Below are 16,249 nucleotides of genomic sequence, written 5' to 3'. Positions count from 1 at the left end.
CACCAACCTGTGACTCATCCTCGTTACCTTTCTGAGTCTGTCAAGAAGCACGCACAGACACAAGCACATGTGCACAGTTACAGACATGAACTCTAACACACACGCACACGAACACATGCACATCAGGTTTTGCATTCCATTCTTTTGTGAAGACAAGACTCTGGTGGTGAGGGGTTTGCCAGATCTTGAGGAGCTGATATCCGAACAACCTTCAAAAGCTAAAAGCTCCTTTGATCTGTCAAGTTATTGTCGGCATGGACACATACACACACATGAACTTTGTCATCAGCACACAGTGAAGTTGACAGGCTTTTGGAGATTGTCAACTGATGCTGCAGCCAAAGTAAAGGCAGCTTCTTAAATGTCCACCTATAATTATAAGCAAGACTGAAGTAACTTAACAAGTTTGACACCATTTAGGTCCTCAGACGTCTAAACAGAATCCAAAAACTATTTCCCACTTCTTCCAAATTGGTGGCTAGAACACTCTATGGTCAAGTATCAACTTTAGTCCTTTAGGTATCTACTGATAAACACATTTTTTTGCTCTCTCATTTTTTGTAAATTAGCAAAAATATTTAAATTAAAACAGAAAGCGTACAAGAAAAGATGCTTATTTTAAAAAAAAAATGGGGAAAAAAGGAAAAGGAAGCACACTTCCAGGCTGTGCGATATATTAATATAAAAATATATTGATTTAAATGTGATATGGAATTAGACCATATCGCATATATTTATGTAGTACTAGGGTTTGTCATATTTAGTTCTTTTGTAATGTTCGTTATTCTTTTCTCATATAAATATATTTATTTCAGAAAAAAAGGCATATTTTATTTCATAGACTCTGTTTTTATTTAAATGTGCACTTTATGGAGCTTTGATTTAAAAAAAAAAAAAAAAAGGTACTACTGTTGTTATACAGTATTTATGTTCACTAAAATAAACTGTTTCAATAACACCTACTTGTGACATGTCAAACTTGGCTTTGACTTTCACTTTGCTCTCAATTTACGATGAAAATATCGGGATATATACCGTATATCGATATTCAGCCTAAATATATCAGGATATGACTTTTGGTCCATATCGCCCAGCCCTACTACCAGGCAGTTTAACATTTAGCAGGCTGTAAACAGACGAAACTTGGGGAAGGAGGTGAACAAGGGGTGATTGTTCCCTCCTTTTGTTACAGAGTTCTCAGGAACAAGCTGGAGATGTCTTCCCCAAGGCCCAACCACTATACACATTGACATTAAGACCAGAGAACAAAAGTGTGTGTGTGTATGAGTGGAAAAGGGATCAGCATGTGTGCCAAGGTTAAGTGATGTAGCCTGAATAAGTTAGCAGAGTTTGAGCGACTGTGTGCTGAGTGGTCCCCAGTGTCCCTTTGCATTATCGGCTTCTGCTTGAGAACAACTGCTTTGTGTATATGATGTGTGTGTGAGTAGGTGAGTTTGGTACCTGTATTAGGTCCATGGTGGCTCTCGTCCAACACCAGACTGTTCATACATTTAAGCTCCCAGTCTTGGACCTCAGTATTCCACAGGGCAGGGACCAACACGGTGTACTGTGCTCTGCAGTGGAGGATGGAGAGATGAGAACCGTTTAATGCTAACTGGAACTGGAGTAACAACCAAGCAGCAACATTTAGAGCTGAAAAATGTAAGCAAATGTGGAATGTCAAAAACAGCAGTTCTTCCACTGTCAATCCCCCATTGACCCCCTATGTTAAAATACCCAACTTTACAGCAGAAATTACCATGTTTACAGGCTGGTACAAAAAAACATATAGTTAGCTTCAAATAGCTACAAATGCAATTTAAAGTCACACACTTAAATATATTTAGGTTTAAAGTTGCATAGTTAAGGTCGTGACTGCTTTGACCCCCAAATTCCACCGGGCCCGTCTGTGTCGCGTCATCCCAAGTAATACGCTGCCATTATAGTCAAAGTATCAACCTCCACCGGCTCCGTAGTGCTCCGTTTCAGACGCGTCACGGACGCGTCTCAATGTTCGGCCACGCAACAATTACGTGTCTGTTTTATTTTAGACGCTTAACTTAACTTAATCTTGACTAAAAAAAACAGATTTGATGAAAGTACACTTGAATACCTCTGCTATTCCTCAATTACATACACATATTACACTGCTTACTGCAGAGCTGCAGAGGCCACGACCAACAACCATGCCAAGTTCAAAGTCGCTTAAATCACCGTTCTTCCCCATTCTGATGATCACTTTGAACTTCAGCAGCTCATCTTCACCATGTCTCCATGCCTATATTTATTGAATTGCTGCCATTGGTTGGCTGATAAGATATTTGCGCTAACAAGCAGTTGCACAGGTGCACCTAATTAAATGGCTGGTGAGTAAACATTGGAGGGAGGAGTGAAAGAAGGTAATAAAAGTGTAATGTAATTGGGATAGATCACATGGTTGAGTTAACCATCCCGGTATATAATGATAAATGGTTGTAGGCAGCAATAGATAGGGTGCTTGGGAGAGAATGATGGGAAAAGAAGAATAATTGATGTGTCCTGTCAGCTCGTTTAAAAAGATCCCAGCAAGCTTTTCACAGGTGCTCCTGGTCAAAATCCAACAAACATTAAACTATTTCTGAATAGATGCAAGCAACAGTTGGAGGTCATTCTACTTCGTTTTTGTTATTGTTGCACAAAACTGTATACACATCATATGAATCACAGACTCTTTGTAATGATTTTTTATAGAAATACTCGTGCTTTGTACAGCTTAGAGGTAGGTTTACATAAGAAGACGTTTAAACAGATAAGGTTCCGTCTATCTTAAACCAATGTTTTTATCAGGTTGCTTAGGCAAAGGTTCTGCTAAAAAAACACATGGACTTGTGTTAAAAAAAATCTTATATCATGTCAAAAGAATAAAAAACACAAGAGGGACCCACTGATTCTCAGTCTAAGTGCATTTGGGGGAAAAAAGAAAGAAAGGAAAAAACTAAAGCAGAGACTTTATTGAAGCCAGACTTGTCAGCGTGAAGTAAACAAATGATGTGTGGACCCGTCTCTCTGAACGAGGGTGTCACTGTGTCAATGAGGATAAATGAATGAATGAAAAGAGGCATATAGGAGGAGAGGGGGCGCAGAAAAGTAAATGAGAACACAGGGGAGGAGGGACAGCCCAGGGAGGTTTATGGGAATTGACTACTGCGAAGGAGGGGGTAAACAAAAGAGAAAGAGATAGGACTGGTGGAGGGCATTAAGAAAAACTGTGTGCATAGAGAGTGAGTAGGATGAGGGTATAGAGAGGGAGACAGAGAGAGACAGGACTGGGCATAGGAGATATGGACACTGAAAAAGAGACAATAAAACACTGGTGGTGAGAGTAACATAAGTCTCTAGTGGGCAGTGAATGTTGTAGGTTGTTAGGGAATCTAGGATTTTCTCATATTTATTATTACCCTTTAAAAGTATATGAGTTTTTTTTCATAGGTTTATCATCAAACTTGTATAAGTTAAATAAAAACAACTTAGAAAAAGATCGTCTTGTATGATTTCATTTGTATTTCATTATTGAGTTAGGTGCTTGTTTAGCCCCCGAGACAAATTAAATGTACCAGATTCAATGACATCAATACAAATATCGTACTCAAGTCGTATAGCAGGGATAACTGACGAACAATGCTGCCAACTTTGCCAGATTTTGTGACTTTTCAGACCCTCTTAGCGGCTTTAAAAAGTGACTAGCAACAAATTTAGCAACTTATTCAGACCATTAAAAAAACAAAAATTATTTTATTCCCATAGATGCTGCTCAGAGTAGTCACAGTATGCTCTGCTGCCGCCAACATCACAGCGTATCTTCTACTCCTCTTGCACTATGCACTGTGATCTGTAGTAATTTCGCTAATATGCTTTCAGTTGCGACTCATTCATAACTAGTACAAAATTGACAGATCCAAAGTCCCATCCCCATTAATTACTGACAATAAACAAACAAACATGGCATTGGTGGTTCTCTTTAGCTGCATGCAGTAGTGTGTGTTAGTTTCTGGGCATTAGGCAATAAGGCCTTAACAAGCCAACAGTAGGGACAACCAGTTTTTCCCCTGCCATCAACCAAACAAGTTAACAGCCAACGTCAATAACAGTGTTTTGGTTAAAGGGATAGTTCCTACCCTTCTGATCTGCGGCATTGTGCAAAGCATATAAGTGTGCTTATGTGTAGGAACATGGAAGTTCTACGGTTGAGAAAAAGTAGCGCAGAATGAAATGGCTGTGGATGGCAACAAAAAACGATGGACATATTCTAAATATAGCGTACACATAAACTACTGCATGTAATACACTGATTGTTAGTAAGTGCCTCATACAACCCCTCTTAAAATATCCGAACTATCCCTTTAAACAAGTGACTTTCAGCTGAATGCATCTGCGCTTTCTTATGGTAACTTGGTTGACATAGATATTAAAAGAGATTTTAAATGCGTACTTAACATATGATTTTAAAACTGATTAGCAAAATCCATTAAATAGCTATTTCAGTCTGGACCACAACCTTACGCTTACCCACAGACATCGCCATCACAGAGCCACACTGATAGGATGGCTGAAAAGAGGAAAAGGCAGGACCATCACTGAATAAAGGGGGAAACGGAAGTTAAGGAGCAGTAGTAAAAGTACATTATAAAAAGGACTGATCTATACTGAGACCAAAAGTTAAAATAAGTCACATGGCACAGAAATATCAACAAAGTGTTGGCGAACAGACACTGAATGAACCCATCCATGGAGTGTGAAGCTGCTCTTTGAATGCTGACGTAGGCTGTGCTGGGAGTCATTGTTGCAACCTATGACTGAGGTGACAGCTGACTGACAGCCCAGTGTAGACCGACATAGATGGATGAGCCTCTCAACCAACCATTAATCAGAATGGGCTTTATGGGTGCATGATAACTTCTATTTATATCATTCACAGAGAGTAAAAGAGCAGAGACCCTTAAGGAAAATTAAGGGAGGTTGAAGATCTCGCCTTGCTCCCCTCCATTTTTCTCTTTCAACCCCCCTCCCCAATAGTTCTGTCTCTAGCCACTTCTCTCCCTGACCCTGCATTCATCTTCCTTTCTCTCTTTCACCACACTCGTTCCCTTCACCTATTTTTTTCAACAGTATCTTCCCAGTGTAAGGGGATCCTGCCTTGGGAGACAGTCAGACCACTTAGTGTTGACTTCTGACCAGGCTTTCATAATGATGCCAAGCAGGCAACAAGGACTTCTCAATGTGACGTGGTGGCAGGCTGCCCACTAAACACCAGAGCTAGAACAAAATGGGACTGTCAGTGCTGCCCTTGATGCATGCATATACAAACGGGAGAAGAGGTTCACACATGGATCAAAATGTGTTGTTTCTTCCCTTGTAGCACAAAAGGTTACTATAACACCCTGACTGTGCTTTTAAGTGGTTATCAAAGATAGCTATAAAAAGTTGCCAATCAAGCATAAAAAAACAAAAGATCAGTTAAACAGTTTAGCTGTTCCCCACCATAATTCCAAAGATTTGTCCTTCATAATCCACTTTGCAAGTCATTGGTCCGTACCTAGCACGCCTTCTCTCCCTCTGGCTCATGATAAAGTGCTTTATCACTGCCTGTGACACAGCTACGTTTATGGAAACCACTTGGCTGTATAGCCTCCATTTATCCAGAGTCTACTGCACAGATCTTTGTCCAAGGTAAACAGACTTGGGTCCTAACAGTGGGACCTTTTCGACAATGAGAAGCACATATGAGCATGAAATTTAAGTAGTTGAAGGGAGCTTATCTATTAAAACAAATATGATAAACTGGATAACTGTGCACCAGTCCGTCACACAAACAGTGGCTGTATACAAAAACCCAGTGACCCTGCTGAGTTGCCATAACTACAGCTCCATGTCAACAAAACATGCCCGTCTGGGTGTGACGTTTATATTCAACATAGTGAGGGACAGACAGAGGGGTCCCACTGAAAGCAGCATGGGCTGTCATTGAAGGAAACTAATTTAGCATAAAGGATGTTTAATCCAAACATGTACAAAGACAACCGCAGCAAAACAATGACACTCTACTTTTCCTGGAATGCTTGGTGTCAAAATATGTCCAGTCCTGATGAGCTGATTGATATTCATGAGCTGCCTGGGGTTTTTATTTAGGATCAAGTAGAAAAACTGAGTTCTCAGCTCTGAGAACTGTTCTGCACATTCCTCAGAAGGACTCATCGCTTTCAACATATTCACCGGGGTGGTCTGGGACAATATTCATGGGTGCCGGTCTCAGACAACACATCTCATAGTGTTCAAAACAAAATGTGGATTATCTAGGGCCACACAAATATGAGAGAATTAAGTTGATAAATTTAAGCCACAGTTGCATATTTATAGAAAACTGAGTGGTACAGAGAAAAGAGCATGTTACTCCCATTATAGCTTCTCTTCATTGGCCAAGGTACTGCTAACGATTCTCCAATCTAGGCTGAGGACCAAGGATGACCGGGCTGGAAAAAAAGTCATTATACTGGTGCGCGAGCGAGGAGCTCCGGGCGCTATTGGCATGTAGGTAGGTAGGTTTTTCTTCTGCATGTACTGCCTGAAATGGTTTAGCAAAGTTTGACTTTAAATGGGGCATTGATTGCCCATTATTAATCCACTTGATGAGGACAGCTTTAACAACAGGTGCATAAACCTGAAGTTTATAAGACTGTTTACTATTTATTATGAAATTTCCCCACTGTGGGACTAATAAAGGAAATCTTAAATCTTAATTCCTTGTGCACATTAGTTTTCTGCAGACTACACATAGTACCCTGAGGAACACCAAGTTTTGCTTCGGGATGCATTAATCAATTCAAGTCCTGATAATGATATAAAACCTGGGCTTTGGATATCAGCTGACACCGTGTACCCACCGTGTACCTTCCGATATCTGTGTTTAATTATTTGCGACTGAAATAATTTCATAGGAAGTCAAATTCAAGCGTTAGCCTATTAAATCAAACAACAAATAGGTCAAAACTTATAGAATTCCAGTACATATTGTCTAGTATAAAAATTAAAAACGGTTTATGTACTTTTTCTCCCTGTATGTTGTCATAAGTGATTGTGTAAGCAGCATGTGTAGGAATGATTCTGTCCCATGCTTTTTGATCCATAGAAGTAGTTGATCACCTTAACAGTAATCACAAAGTGTTCTGGCTAACAGAACACTATGTCTACAGACTAGACATTATTGATTAATGAAGCCGTTCCATGTTCAATGTCACGTTACTTACACATCAACAGGTACTCTCAACAGCAGGGGTAACACAGCCCCCTCATCATTCAGGTCCATCAGTTGAGGCTCCAGGAGCTCAATGATGGTCAGAGCAGTACGGAACACAGCTGACAGGCCTGAGGACAGACAGCATGGTTTCCAAAATTATTGCTGTACAGAACAAATGCTTTGTTATGTAAAGACAATGTAAAAGACATAGGGTGGAGACAGAGAGGATGAAAAACTACAATTAAAGTATTACTGATATGATGTATTAACCCCTGTGAACCCCAAGCAGTTTCAGGGCATTCCTGCTCCTGTTTCTGCTTGCTCCCATCACATTTGACTTTGGCCTCGTTTTTTTTTTTTTACAAACCTGCACCTCTATGGAAACAGCATTTTCATGGCTAGAAGTAGGGTGAACTGAAAAATCTCTTTTGGAGGTTAACATACTGCGTTTTATCCTCTCTGTGATGTGTAAACCTCAGTTCAGTCTAAGTTTCACTGGATTTTTCCCTCAACAGAGTTAATCATGGTTTCCCAGGGGTACTGAGGAGCGCACATGAACTCACAATGTTAGATTTTTGCTTTTTGTTATTGTTTATTGTTAAATTAGATTTTGTGATATCACAATTTTTAAACTTCCATGTTTTGTCGGCTTGCTGGTACATTTGTGCATGTGTGCATACGCACCGTGCAGAATGATGAGATCCCAGACAGCCAGGACAGAGTCCCAGCAGGGCAGGGAAGTGAAGAGAGTGAGGAACCATGGCATCACAAAGTGGACTGATAAGACTCCCACTGACTCCTGCAGGGGGGGGGGGGCAGGGACAGTTGATTTGACATAAAGCAAACATGTATTCAAGACTTGTTTCTCTGCCAGTTTCCGACAGCAGTACTTCTGCTGACCCCCCCCCCCAGCTCAAACATCCATCCAAGATGTATGGAATTTATTTCATGCTGAAACTTTGATGTTTGATGAATTTCTTAAATGGTGTTACAGACAAATTTTGCTGTGTAATGTAAACTTGTAATCATGGATAAACACATGTCTTACATAACATGATTATATTATTCTGGTCCTTCACGTTTGACATTGAAAATGCATTCAGTCTGTGTTTGCTTTTTTTCTGGGGGCACCAGCCCAAGCAGAAAAATCTGTCTACAGCTTGCATGTCTTAACTATATGAACGGCTCTATTACAGAGGAAATGCTGACCTCTGATCTGTAATAGGCTTTTACTGTAAGGGCGGGTAACTATTGTGCTTACAATAAGCTCCTGTGGTGTGTGTGTGTGTGTGTGTGTGTGTGTGTGTGTGTATGTGTGTGTGTTGGCTCCAAAAGGGCAGCTTTCCTCTCGGACATGCTGAGTCGACGTGAAGTGCAACAATCTCTTGAAAAACACAAATGGCTGCAGTGAATGTGTGAACGCACTTAGATTGATGCTTTTGAACAGTGCAACACGGCTACGAAGAATGGTCAGAGGAAGACTCACTATATTGAAAACTGGAATTGAGAAAATCTAACTTTAAGAGTAACTGTGGTTTCGAAACAACCCCACCCCCAAAGCCTAGAGCCCTTATACAGTGAATGACAGAAGGGGCCCAGTTGCTGATGGATACATTACAGTGGCCTCTCCCTCGCAGATGAACTACTCATCACTTGGCCATATCTAGCCTGAAACACAAATACACACACACACCTTCTTGTCATCGTGTTTTTCAGGAGGATTTTCCCTCTCAGTGTGCCTGTGTTTTTACTGGAAATTTTGGACCATTTTCCTTTGTTTTCAGAGTATTTCTTAGACAGCTGTGGTGTTTTACAGAGAAATAAAGTGCATCATCAGTCTTTCCTGCTACGTACAAACCCAGGGAGTGAAAATAAGACCTGAGATGAAAATCCAAACACACTTACCATGTGCTGAGAGAGCTGTGGCTTCCTGTGTTTCAGGAGCTGGTCAAACATCTTCACCTGATGCTGGACCCTGATTAAACCACAAATAACAGGTTTGTTTAGTGCAACTGCGCCAGAAAGATCACCTATTCCAAGAAAATAGCAACAGGATTTGGGATTAACATAATTATTTTGTTTCAGGGATCAATTTGAGCGGATCCAGAGTTGGATTTACTTTTGGGTTTTTAATTGTGTGTGTGTTAGTACAAAGGATTAAAATAAAGATCTTTCTGATGAACTCCATGCAAAGGTTATGCTTCTACAAGTTGCCCTGCTGTTTCTCCTGACTAATTAAGATACATATTTTAGTTGGCTTTTCACTTTCCAATATCCTCTTCATACTTTTTGAAGAAAGGGTAACTTTTCTTTGCATAATGAAACACCAACAGTCCAGGACAATTAGAGTATTTGAGTTTAGTCATCAGGCATGGTAATGATTTCTTAAAGTTGCATCATGGAGCATCATAAAAACTGAATAAAAGTGTAAAAGTCACTGAATGTTTATTTTAGTAAATTAAGAGGTACATTTTCTCCAGCAGTTTAAATCCTTAAAACTTCTTCTCACTTTAGAGTTATATGTTTATCTATTAATATACATAACTGTGCAAAAGTCTTAGGCAGGCGTGTGAAAAAATGCTGTAAAATAAGAATGCTTTCAAAATGAGAAATGTTGTTTATTTTTTATCAATAAATAAAATTAAAAGTGAGTGAACAGAAGAAACATTTAAATCAAGTACATTTTTGGTGCGACCATCCTTTGCCATCAAACCAGCATCAATTCTTCCTGGCTTTTTCACACCTGCCTAAGACTTTTGCACAGCTCTATATGTGTGCATTTTTATTTATTATACTTTAAGGCAATGCTTACTTGGTTAGGCTGAGGTCAAACAGTTCAGCCAGATATTTGGGTTTATCCAACAAGGCCGTCATAGCCCAAAACGCCTCCTCCTCTCCCAACTGCATCAGCAGCACAGCAGCTATGTAGGACATCCCTGGAACACACACAAACACACATGAGATTACTCAGGCCACTTTTGCAGACATTATATTGACTTTTATTAATTTCCTGTAGATGCCCTAACCATAACCACTGCTGACCCAGTCTTACTCACCGGATGTAGACAGTTTGGTATAAGCTTACCATTGGCCGCCTATTTCAGATTGCATTCTCCCTTCCCTTCTGCTATCGCCACTATCTATTTCACAGAGGTACTGTTGCTGCATGCTGGGCTCGGCGCCACCCAAGAAGATTGTGATTTGTTTAAACCAACACAAACAAGAAGTAGTGTCTTTCCGCTAAAGCAGAATATAATGGGTGCAACACATAATACTGAGTTTATCTGACAAGGCTGTCAGAGCCCAAAACACCTCCTCCCCTCCCAACTGCATCAGTAGCACCACAGCTATGTAAGACATCCCTGTTACACCCCTAGAGTGTCACAAAGTGCTGTGTCAGCACTGGAGATAGGTCTGGCTATGAGAGACTACTACATGCCTAACCCTAACACTAACTTTAACCTAACCCCAACCATAACAACTGACACAAAAATCCACTTTTCTCAAATTGGAGATACTGCTTTTGTCCCCAAGTGGTCCTCTATTAACTGGTCTTTACTCTCAAATGCTTCCCGGAGGTGGCCCAAGTTAGGCCAACACACCTACACACAGTGTTTGATACACTAAATTAGAAGCATTTAAGATACAGGACCCAACATGTTTTATGGTACGGCTGTAGTTTGTAGTTTATTGGAAGGAGCATTAGGATATGCTGCTTAGCAGGATGTTAGAGCATAACTTCAGCTTGCTTTGTGTAACTCAGCATATCTGCCTTCTTTTCTCCAAAATACAATACATTTCCTATGGAAGCAGTATACAGGGCAAGACGCACTGTTATGCAGAGAGGCATCAGTGGAACTGTAAACCATGAATTGGATATTATTTAATAGGTAAAGAGCAATTTTATTTGATTTTTCCACCTACAGACACACACACACACACAGCTGTTGACAATCCATCGTGACAGCAAATAAATTTACCCAATTTACACCTTTATTAAAATAAGCCCAGAGCATTGTATCTAATTATTGTATATAAATAAGTACATGTGTGATTAAAAATGTGAAAAAGATGTGTTTCATTTCACTGAGACTTCCTGAGTAATGAAGAGAATGATGCAGGGACTCTTTATATTAACAGTGCTCTGCTGCCATCAAGTGTTTACATTAAGTACTGCAGATATCCTCATTTAATTATTGAAGAGGTGTGTGGAAAAAACATGAGTAAGGAAAACACCATGAAGCTTAAATGATAATAAAAGTCTTCCCTATAGGCATTTCGAACAAAGCTGACAACCTGATAATGAGCACTTCAATATTATTTGCTGGAAACAACAACAGTAAAAAAAAATTAGGCAATGTTCACCATTTTAAGGCAGTTTTTATAGAATACCATGCGTGTCATATAAATTAAAAAAAACGTATCAATTACCTTGACTGTATCCAACCTGTGGGCTGTATTTAGCGTATGCGATGAGGACCCTGAAGAGTTTAGCTTGACCCTCAATGGCTTCTGGACTCTCCCCCATCAGAGAGCGATGGGTTGGGAAGGAACGCTCTGGAAAAAACAGGTCAAATTAATCCATTGTATGCTTCCACTTTCTCTCCAAATATAGACCTAAGGACTGTTGTACCTGGTGTTCCCAGACATATTATCTGTGTCTCCTTTTGACATTTCTTAAGCTGTGCTATGGTCACTACAAAACTTCAACTGACACCTTACACATGGTGTACTACCAGAAAAGAAGTGCATTGTATGATGCACAACAAAAAAGTATAGTAACACATGTAATAAACAACAAAAATGACCCATTTATACAACATTTTAAAGGCACAGTGAGAAGGATTTGTCTCTGTAACCACAACTTTGTTCCCCTGTTTGAACTTACGTAGGTCGAGGGCGATCTGTCTGAAGAGTGTGATGTCGTCTACAGAGTATCTGGGCTCGGGGCAGTTTGAGGACTGCTGATGGTTCAAATCCAAATCGTTTTGGGTTTCGCTCAGTGTGGTGATTGCCGACAGGATGCCATACTCACTGACTCCCAAATCCACCAGGGGCCCTCGCACCTCTAACAAACACTTCTGTTGGAGAAGGCCCAACACATTCCATTGTTGGAAATCAATCAGTAACATTTCTACTTGGAATAAATGACCAGGTTTGGTAAGGCAGCAAATAAATGTACAGCCAGCCTGGACTAGTTAAAATACAATAAACGCATGGGTAGTGATGAAGCTTTCTGAAGTACTGAGCCAAAATGGTGACATCTGCTTGCCAAACCTTGGTTTTGCATTGACAGGAAATGAAATCTAAGACACGTGATCAAATTGAAATTTAGAATACAAGTGCCCTCAAAAGAATGACAAGCACATCCTATACAAAACCAGCCCAAAGCCTCTGTGGTATAAGACTAGCCTAATGAGACCTAATAGGTTATTTTTCTGATTAATCGATTAATCGTTTGTAAGGCTTTCCTTAAGTAAATACATTTTTAATTTTTGATTGAGTTGTCAGACCTGTAAAACTGAGTGTCTCTGCAAAGAATAATGCAAAAGAACCAAGTCATATTTTGTGCTTACCAGAGATGTTTTTTTTGGAAATTAGTCATTCAGCATGAAATAAAGCAAAAAAAACAAGGTTGTATTTAGGTTGTTTAGGTTGTATTTATTGTTATTGAATCTTGTTTGCGATGTGTGTGTGTGTGTGTGTGTAGTGATGGCTGCAAAAAAAAAAATCGCCCCTTGGGGATAAAAAAAGTTTTCTTTGTCCTTTGATGGTTAAAACCAAAACAGTATTAGGTTTACAAAAAATAGAACAAACAAAAGCATCAAATCCTCACAATTAAGAACATAAAACATGGTAATATTTCAAATGGGTTTTTTTTGTTGCTGCAGTTTTTGTTCTACAAATGTCTGAAGGGCTGTTGAAAATAGTATGTTTTTGCGATCATGTTAACATAATTATAGAAATATCTAACTCCTTAAAAGTAAGGAAAAATATATTAGAAAAAAACAACAAAACAAAAAGCTGTATGAAAGTGAGTAAATAGTTATCAATATTATTCATAAAAGTATAGCAAAAGTCATTTCCAGTGCATCTCATTGTATTTTACCTGGTAGTTGAAGTCACTGGTTTCTCTCAGACCGTCGATGGTGAGAAGACACTTCCACACTCTCCCTCGTAGACTTGGAGGGATACCCATCCTGATAAACCGCTCAATCTGAAATAGTGTGAAGTAAACATACTGTGTAATGGCACTGCAAAATTGGGGTAAATTATCAACATTTTAACTTTTTGTTAAGTAGTTTGTACTTTAGACAAGTCTCACCTGGCTCCTGCAAATAAAACTGGCTCCATTCCAGTAGCTGAGCAGCTCACACAGCTCTTTCACCCTCACTGAGCTCAGCTGGGAGTAGCTGACAGAGAGAACACAACAGGGTGAGTTTGGACTGATTCATCAGTTTTTTTCATCATGTGATTGCTGAAGCCTTTCTAGTTACAGCTGGAAGTAAATCCAATTTTTTTTTACAATTACAATTTAGGCTTTCAGCGACTATGAAAACAAGATAATCAAGATAGAAAAATATTGTCCACATGATTCTCTCGTTTTGTGTTGGGTTGTAAATCAAGAGCCTTCGTCTGCAGCGGTGCACTTTGCCTGTTTAGCTGATTTACTGACAAAATGTGTTGAATATAATTATAAACGTATTTTGCATTTGTTTCTCAGTTGAGTTATATTTAAAGCAAAGAAAATCGACTGTTAAAAGGACATTATTTTTCTCAATTAAAGCATGATGTTTCCAAAGTGAATGAGAAATCAAGTTAAAAAAATCATGATCTCAATGTTAAGTGAAAAATAATGATTTTGACACAATTGAGCAGCCCTTATTCCAGTTTGGTGTTGGGGACTTTGCTCCAAAGGTCGGGGTTAACACTACATACAACCAGTGGTGGAAAACTAAGTACATTTACTCAAGTACTTTACTTAAGTACAATTTTGAGGTACTTGTACTGTGATTGAGTATTTCCATTTTATGTAACTTTTTACTTCCACTCCACTACATTTTTAGGCACATATTGTACTTTTTACTCCACTACATTTAGCTGACAGCTTTGGTTACTTTACAGGTCAAATTTTAACATCAAATATATGATTAATTTAAAGTGATTAGATTTTTTTTTTAAATATTATAATAGTATATTAAGTGATTAAATAAGCCCTGTCATTACAAAATTAAAACACTGCTTACATAAAAGCATCAATAAAAATAATCTAATAATATATTCAGAATATATAAAAACAGTCTGAGTGGGTCCACTCTGCATAACGAGTATTTTTACTTTTGATACTTTAAGTACATTTTGATGCTGATACTTTTGTACTTTTTGAATGCAGGACTTGTAGTGGAGTAATTTCACAGTGTGGGGTTGGTAATTTTACGTAATTTTAATTTTTCCAACACCACATACAACTTAAAGTTAGACAAAAGCTACTTTAGAAAGTTACTTATCCACCTAAAAGAATTCAACTGTAACACAGATACAGTCCATGAGCTGTCTAAAAGTTTTTTTTGTCTACACTGACAACAAAGAACCAATTCAGCATCATTTTTATTGTCATTTTAATTATTGGCTACCGAATTATTGAACACATATCATGCTGAATAAAAACTAGAACAAGTGTTGCCAACATTGTAACCATAATAGTCCAAGTGGTCTGATGTCCCTCAATTACATTTTACTTGGAAATATCAACTAATTAAGCCAATGAATTGGTTTAGTGAATATTACTTGGAACGAATGATTCAATTTACATAAAAACTGAGGAAACATGATAACAAACATTCACTAAGTAATGCACTACATGAAAAACTGCTATCTTAAAGTAAAAGCACTGAATTCGTATTTCGTTGTAGAATTTATTTAGATGACTGATGATTTTTTCCAGTGTAGCTTTTTTTAAGTAAATTTCACACATTTTTTTCAGTGTACTAAACAAGGGTTTGCATCAAAGCGCGTGCACATTACTAACTTCATGTTTACACCAACACAATTGTACTGGCGGTGTCTGTTATTGATAAACTTAAACACAATGAAAACAATGAAATTAAACATAATAAGTGAATACGTACTGGAAACATGCCTTACTTTAACTTTAACTACATGACAATTCAATTCTAGATAAAGCTAAAACTAACTTAGCAGCTACCGTCAAAACTAACCCAACGTTGACCCTGTCCCGCACCTGTAATCATGACATCGATGATGAAGTTTTCGGTCCTTTCGTTTAGTAAGAGCAAAGCCGAATTCATCAAAACGTAAATTCTCACTCCGTCTTCTAATAGTTGAGCCTCTCCTGCTGGCGTTACTACTGTTTCTCCTTCTCATTTTTTCATTAATAAAACACAGTTGTTTAGATGGAAGTTCGCCCGTTTAAAAAGCCACAGCAGCCAACAATGAACTGTGTTGGTGAGCGAGCCGCTGCTGTCAAACTCAACGGTCGCATTAGACCCGCCCCTTTTACTACGTCATCAGTAACTGAAAATGGGCGGGATGACTCAGAGACCTTTGAACAAAGAAGAGTGGATATCAGCTGTGGAGCCATTAGATGGGGAGATTTGTCAGAGAATAGAAAGCAAAAGAGATACATTACACCATGGAAACAACCTAACAACCCTAGCAGGCTTATATTATCGTCACCCTGTTAAAATAATCGCCTAACTCATTTTTTTCAAGTTTTGCAAGAAACAAAAAACTTCATCAAAAGTGTAACATATGACATTTATTGATCATTTCACTCAAAAAGGATGGCTATTGGCATAGTAATAACACTGTGTGTAAATTATGTAACTTAACAGAAATAATTGACTTTTTGAACATGCCTTTGTGACTTAAGCAAGATGTGGTAACACTTTATTTTGAAGGTGTCTACTTGTACTTTTGTACTTTTACTGAAGTAAGTTTTGAATGCAGGACTTTTAC

General features: G+C 38.7%; 1 protein-coding gene across 1 annotated transcript in view; it reads right to left on the bottom strand.

The window, feature by feature from the left end:
• si:ch211-266k8.4 (carabin) overlaps positions 1–15,743 on the bottom strand; it is a 73,609-nt gene extending 57,866 nt beyond the window's left edge. Inside the window, exons 1-10 of the mRNA XM_059335467.1 lie at positions 15,513–15,743; positions 13,596–13,683; positions 13,380–13,487; positions 12,159–12,351; positions 11,702–11,827; positions 10,083–10,206; positions 9,176–9,245; positions 7,955–8,069; positions 7,281–7,398; positions 1,462–1,574 (exon numbers count right to left, since the gene is read on the bottom strand). Of these exons, the coding sequence (XP_059191450.1) occupies positions 1,462–1,574; positions 7,281–7,398; positions 7,955–8,069; positions 9,176–9,245; positions 10,083–10,206; positions 11,702–11,827; positions 12,159–12,351; positions 13,380–13,487; positions 13,596–13,683; positions 15,513–15,655 (1,198 nt within the window). The 5' untranslated portion in view covers positions 15,656–15,743. The remainder of the gene's footprint in view (positions 1–1,461; positions 1,575–7,280; positions 7,399–7,954; positions 8,070–9,175; positions 9,246–10,082; positions 10,207–11,701; positions 11,828–12,158; positions 12,352–13,379; positions 13,488–13,595; positions 13,684–15,512) is intronic.
• Between the last annotated feature and the right edge of the window lie 506 nt (positions 15,744–16,249).

Source organism: Centropristis striata, chromosome 6 (assembly GCF_030273125.1).
Source record: "Centropristis striata isolate RG_2023a ecotype Rhode Island chromosome 6, C.striata_1.0, whole genome shotgun sequence".
Classification (NCBI taxonomy): domain Eukaryota; kingdom Metazoa; phylum Chordata; class Actinopteri; order Perciformes; family Serranidae; genus Centropristis; species Centropristis striata.
Note: the sequence above shows the minus strand (reverse complement) of the source record. Positions and strands in the feature narration are given on the sequence as shown.